Source organism: Nerophis ophidion, linkage group LG02, assembly GCF_033978795.1.
Source record: "Nerophis ophidion isolate RoL-2023_Sa linkage group LG02, RoL_Noph_v1.0, whole genome shotgun sequence".
Taxonomy (NCBI): Eukaryota; Metazoa; Chordata; class Actinopteri; order Syngnathiformes; family Syngnathidae; genus Nerophis; species Nerophis ophidion.
In genome coordinates, this window is record NC_084612.1 from 33,470,795 (window position 1) to 33,477,081 (window position 6,287).

General features: G+C 38.5%; 1 protein-coding gene across 3 annotated transcripts in view; it reads left to right on the plus strand.

The window, feature by feature from the left end:
• ap1g1 (adaptor related protein complex 1 subunit gamma 1) overlaps nucleotides 1–4,088 on the plus strand; it is a 50,532-nt gene extending 46,444 nt beyond the window's left edge. For all 3 annotated transcript variants that reach the window (XM_061882184.1, XM_061882176.1, XM_061882193.1), the window contains 2 exons: nucleotides 808–906; nucleotides 1,005–4,088. In XM_061882184.1, coding sequence (XP_061738168.1) covers nucleotides 808–906; nucleotides 1,005–1,106 — 201 coding nt within the window. In that variant the 3' untranslated portion in view covers nucleotides 1,107–4,088. The remainder of the gene's footprint in view (nucleotides 1–807; nucleotides 907–1,004) is intronic.
• Nucleotides 4,089–6,287: the final 2,199 nt, after the last annotated feature.

The window sequence follows — 6,287 nt, forward strand, 5'->3', positions numbered from 1 at the left end:
GGAAGCGTTCCTAAATTGTATATGAAACCAACCCCCACCCAAAGGTGTCTGTTCTAGGGCTGAAACATTTTATTGATTATATTTATTAGAAAAATGCATCGATTTGTATTTTGTTGCTATGATAATTATTTTCATGAGTAAAATACACAGACATTGTATTGCACACAGGAGAGCAGTGCACTTGCTGGTGATGTACGTAGCGTAGTTCATGCTGAGATCTAGCATCTCGGCATACTTGCCTATCTTGAGACCTCCGAAATTGGGAGATTTGGGGGCGGGGGAGGAGAGGGGAAGGGAGGGGGAGCGGACCTGACATCAGGTTGTAGAGGATGCCGAACACAGTGCCTTTAAGCCACGCCCCCAATATTGTTGCCCGGGTGGAACTCGGGAGAAAGGTTGCCCCAGGAGATTTTCGGGATGGGCACTGAAATTTGTGAGTCTCCCGGGAAAATCGGGAAGGTTAGCAAGTATGCATCTTGGAGCAGCAAACAAGTAGAAATGAGGTAAATGTCTATCTTGGTAGTTAACGCCATATTGTATGTTTCATTTGCATAACAAATAAACATGTTAGGAGGAATTCAAATCTACAAACAAATTTCCCTGAAAAACACATTTAGGCTAGAAAGTGTGTTTTGCACAAAATCTTTCTTCAGGCTGCATTTTGCAATATTTTTTTAAGTTTTTATTCGACTGGTGCCGGACTTTCCTGCATGTGCTGGAATTATATAATTTGTGCTTAATTATGGTGCTTTTGTGTTTTTATATTTGTCCTGTAGTTAAGTTTTGTTTCCATGCTCGTTTTCCCAGACATTCCAGCTGCAGCTCCTGTCCCCTAGTAGTAATGTCGTCCAAGCACTCAACCAGGGAACTGTCACACAGGTTATCAGAGTCCTTAACTCACAGAAGGTCAGTATGCTCTTCTTCAATAAAAAATCTGATTTGAGTATCTGTAGTTCTCATTGAGCTCCTACTCTCATAAAAAACCCACATTGTTCCATTTTCAGCAACAGCTGCGCATGAGGGTGAAGCTGACGTACACCCACAAAGGCTCACCTGTCCAAGACCTGGCTGAGGTCAATAATTTTCCCCCTCAGTCATGGCAGTGATACATTGCTTCATTTGCTCCTAAATGCCTCTCTCCAAAGGGGACTATGAAAATGATTTTCTTTCGCCTATCTTCCTCCCCCCCACTCAACTCCCTTCCTTTCTTCCAATGGACCCGCTCAAAAGACTTAGAAAAAAACGCTGCCCTCCAGTCGCAGCAGTGTCTTAAACGAAGGAAAAAAACAAAAGGGTGGAAATACCTATCAATCAATGAACTTTCTCCTTTTCTTAATTGGTGTCATGTACTTTGCTACTTTTTTTCCACTCATCGCCCTATATGAACAGACTAGTAAATATGAAATAATTAACACTTCAAGTAATATTTAAGATTGTTCTTTAAATACCTTTATAACTGTTTATCAGATGATTTACTTCATGCTTGAAAAGCATTCATCAGCTGAGAGTGTACCCGCTTCTTTGCGTCACAATCACATTCTGACCTTCTAGCAGAATGGCCACGTTGCATCTGAAAATGTTGGACTTTGTAATTGACAACTTCACTGCATAAGTTTCCTCACAGTCTGTATATTGCTTGTAAGGAGGACTATGTGTTTAGTTTTAGTCAAGGAAGGTCAGAATTCTTTGATCCACTCAAATGTTTTTCCTTGTGGCGCTAAAGCTCATGTTAGCTTGTTACTGGGACGCATTTTATCCGGTTGCACAAACCCATGTAATTGAAGCCTGTTATGAATGTAGTTACAAGCACTGAATGCTGGTTTCCCCCCTCTTTTAGTTTGTTTCCATAGCTGATGAGACTGTCATCACATTGGCACTATTTCTGTGAAAGTATGTTTGATTTCTGCAGTAAATCCACTTGATTATTTATGCCTGATATCAAAGTTGACGTGCCTTTCTGACTTAGAGGAACAGTTCATCATGAGCTTTGTTAACCTGATCCCCATGTATTACAAATTGATATTTATGGTCTCACTTTTTTTTTATTTCAAGCGCTTAGAGCTTTCTGTTGTGGTGGTGGATTCACCGTACATCTCCTTCAATCATGTCTTACTTTGAAACTTAAACAACAGGAACCTGATCTAGATCGTCCTCAAATGATGCTGTTCAGCTTCATTTGTGCCCATGAGACCCAAAATAGACCACATCTTTCAAAATTGATGGCAGCTAAAGTTTCATAGGATGGCGTTGAGCCCTCATCAAGATCCTGTCATCTGATTGATGGATTGAGTGACGTACTGGGACGGGTTTGGACTTTTTAGTGCTGTGGATCTTGGTTCTGGTGGTCTCTGAATCACAGGTCTGACTGTTGGGGAGGCTAACGTTAATACCTCACAATGTTCTATTCTTCTTTGAGTGACTGGCCTGGCTAAGGTCCCCCTGTTGCAATGTGCGTGACAGACGCTAACAGAAAATATTAGGTGATCAAAATCAGAGACTAATAGCTTTGGAAATATTTTTCTGCGACAATGTGTGTATATGGAGGAAATAATTTCACTTTAATCTTTCTGTTATTGACAAATGCTATATTAGCTTTTTTCCTGTACATATTGAGGGCTTTTATAGAGGTTTTGTCTCTTGTACTATCTCTCATCTTTTTTCTTTTTTTTTTTTTAAGATGCCATTTTCTAAAACCAGTGTATCGTCTAAGTAGTCCTAGTCGTCAACGTCAGGCCTCCCTGTATCACCACTCATTCGTTGTAATTGGTATATGATCTGCTACCTGTACATTGTATATAATTGTAAAACAAACAAAAGCTGATCCGGTTAATTAAATAGAATAAAAACTAAAAACACAACAGATTAGCTAGGAAATCTAATTGTGTGCATATATGTACAAAAGATTCCTAAAACTGATGCAATTGCATTTGATTTGCTGCGTATTCGTACTTTTGGCTTTTGACTGGATGTCTTTTTACAAAGCTATCTGAATGATGACCTGTACTACTGAGAAACCACAATGCTGCACCTTGTTGCATCAGCTTCCTCGCCCTTCAAACGTTTGCTCTTGTCCTGCCTTTTTTTCTTTTTTTTCTTTTTGGAAATAAGTGTGCTGCTTTTGTTTTTTTTTCTTGTTTTTTTTGGACCTTTAAAGGCCTCTCTCTCCCTCTTTTACATTTTTACTAAAGTTTTATTTTTCTTGAATGCAATACTTCCCCTTTCATTCTAAATATGTCCATAGTACGCCCAAAATAATGATGAGGCTGTGAGTCAACTGTTGAAAAAGTGGCAGGAGAAAGACAATTAATGCCCACAAGAGAGAGCTGTGCAAGAAAATAATCCAGAGTCCTAGTCCAGAATGTTTTTGTTGGTGTTGTTTGTCTTGTCTTTTTCAGTGTGTAGTCAGTGCCCTTGGATCAAGCCACAATGCAAATCCACGTGTTAATGCTAACATAAACCCAATTTAAGTGCTTTGGACATTCGAAGAAGACAAAAGCATCAGCATAGTGATTTCAGTTGTGTGTTTTTGTGTGAGTGAGACTATGACTGTGTGTGTGTGTGTGTGTGTGTGTGTGTGTGTGTGTGGGTGTGTGTGTGTGTGTGTGTGTGTGTGTGTGTGTGTGTGTGTGTGTGTTGCCATAATTTACATGATTTTTGGCGCAAATGTCAACTTGCAGTGTGTAACTGCATTGCATGTGTAAGTCAGTGTAAATATTGTAATTTCTACTCTCCCTGATTTTTTGTTGTTTTGGAAAAATGCAAGAGTCTGTCTTTAGTCATGAGGGGCACTAGTAATGTGTACTTTAGGACCTTTGATGATCATAACGAGGACTAAAGATGGTGACCAATGAAGTGCACACGCTTTTGAATCAGTTGGATTTCACTATCACTCTTCTTGAAAACATTCACGCAATTTTGCAATCTAAAATTTAATTTCAAGATTCCCTTTTTTAGCCTTTTTTCCCCCTTCATTTAAGTTAATCCTATGGTTTGGTGTGGCTTCTAGGTCAGTGTGAATGTCAGACTGAAAGTATGATACTGTACATGAATAAAGATGAGTTGTAAACTATTAAATGGGATATTTTCAATTTTGGCTGTGTTTTCTTGTCTTTGAGTAGGCCGACACAGTAAAGCGAATAAGAAAGTGGATTTAAAATGACGGAATTGTAGTATTTTTTTGGTCTCTGACTACGAACTAAACTTTTTTCACATTTTGTTGTTACTTCCTTATTTCAAAATGGAACAATTCTATTTTTGTCCTTGAAATTATACTCACAATACCTCATAATGACAATGTGAAAGTTTTTTTTAAACATTTTGCAAATGTATTAACAGCCAAGAGGTATTCACAAAGTAAAAGTATTCACAGCCTTTCCTCAATACATTTTTTATGCACCTTTGGCAGTAATTACAGCCTCAAGTCTTTTTTAATACGATGCCACAAGCTTGACACCCCTTTCAGTTTCACCCTTTCCTCTTTGCAGCATCTTGGATGGAAAGTGTTGGTTTTCATCCAGGAGGTCTGTACTTTGCTGCATTCATCTTAGTCTAGCCATAGAGGTGACCAAGAACCTGATGGTCATTTAGTCAGAGCTACAGCATTCTTCTGTGGAGAAAAGAGAACCTTCCAGAAGGTCAGCCAACTCTGCAGCAAACCACCAATCAGGCCTGTATGGTATTGTGGGCAGACAGAAGCCATGTTTTTGGTAAAAAGTTTGCCATAATGCACCCGAAAGACTCAGATCATGAGAAACAAAATTCACTGGTCTGATGAGGCAAAGATTGAAGTGTTTGGTGTGAATGTCAGACATCATGTTTGGAGGAAACCAAGAGGCAACACTAATCACCAGTCCAATATCCCTCCAGTGAAGCATGGTGGTTGCAGCATCATGCTGTGGGGATGTTTTTCCATGGCAGGAACTAGGAGATGAGTCAGGGTGGAGGGAAAGATGAATGCAGCAATGTACAGAGACATCTTGGATGAAAACCAGTACTTCCCATCCAACCTGATGGAGCTTGAAAGGGGCTGCAAATAGGCTGTAATTGCTGCCAAAGGTGCATCAAAATAGTATGGACCAAAGGCTGTGAATACTTATGTACATGTGATATATATGTTTTTTTGATCAACTGTGGACCATGTGACTTGTGGATTAATACATTTTCAGAGGTAATGTGTTGGGAAGTACTGTCTGGATAATCGTCATTATTTGTGTCTACACTCTAGTGCAGTGGTTCTCAACCTTTTTTCACTGATGTACCACCTATGAACATTTTTTTTAATTCAAGTACCCCCTAATCAGAGCAAATCATTTTCGGTTGAAAAAAAGAGATAAAGAAGTAAAATACAGCACTATGTCATCAGTTTCTGATTTATTAAGTTGTATAAAAGTGCAAAATATTGCTAATTTGTAGTGGTCTTTCTTGAACTATTTGGGGAAAAAAATATATAAAATTAACTAAAAACTTGTTGAAAAATAAACAAGTGATTCAATTATAAATAAAGATTTCTACACATAGAAGTAATCATCAACTTAAAGTGCCCTCTTTGGGGAATGTAGTAGAGATCCATCTGGATTCATGAACTTAGTTCTAAATATTTCTTCACAAAAAAATAAATCTTTAACATCAATATTTATGTAACATGTCCACAAAAAATCTAGCTGTCAACACTGAATATTGCATTGTTGCATTTCTTCTCACAGTTTATGAACTTACATTCATACTTTGTTGAAGTATTATTCAATAAATATATTTATAAATGATTTTTGAATTGTTGCTATTTTTAGAACATTTCTAAAAAAATCTAACGTACCCCTTGGCATACCTTCGAGTACCCCCAGGGAGTACGCGTGCGTCCATTTGGGAACCACTGCTCTAGTGTGTCGTGAAATACAGTCTGGGGTGCCGTGGGAGATTATGTAATTTCACCTAATTAGGTTAAAAATATTTTTTGCAAACCAGTAATTATAATCTGCAAATGTGCCGTTTGGACTGACTGTGCTGTCGCGGCAGAGTAACCATGTAATACTCTTCCAAATCAGTAGGTGGCACCAAGTCCCTAATTGCTTTGTAGATGTTTGTCGTGATCCCAATATGCAGAGACAGTGGGAGGCATCATGCGGGTAAAAAACTTATCTTAACGCTTAAACTAAATGTAAACAATAGGCATTGAAGCTTAGGGATGGCAATGCAGAACGAAACTAAAACTGAACTGGCTACAAAGACAGAATGCTGGATGACAGCAAAGACTTACAGCGTGTGGAGCATCCGTATACGAAATGACAACA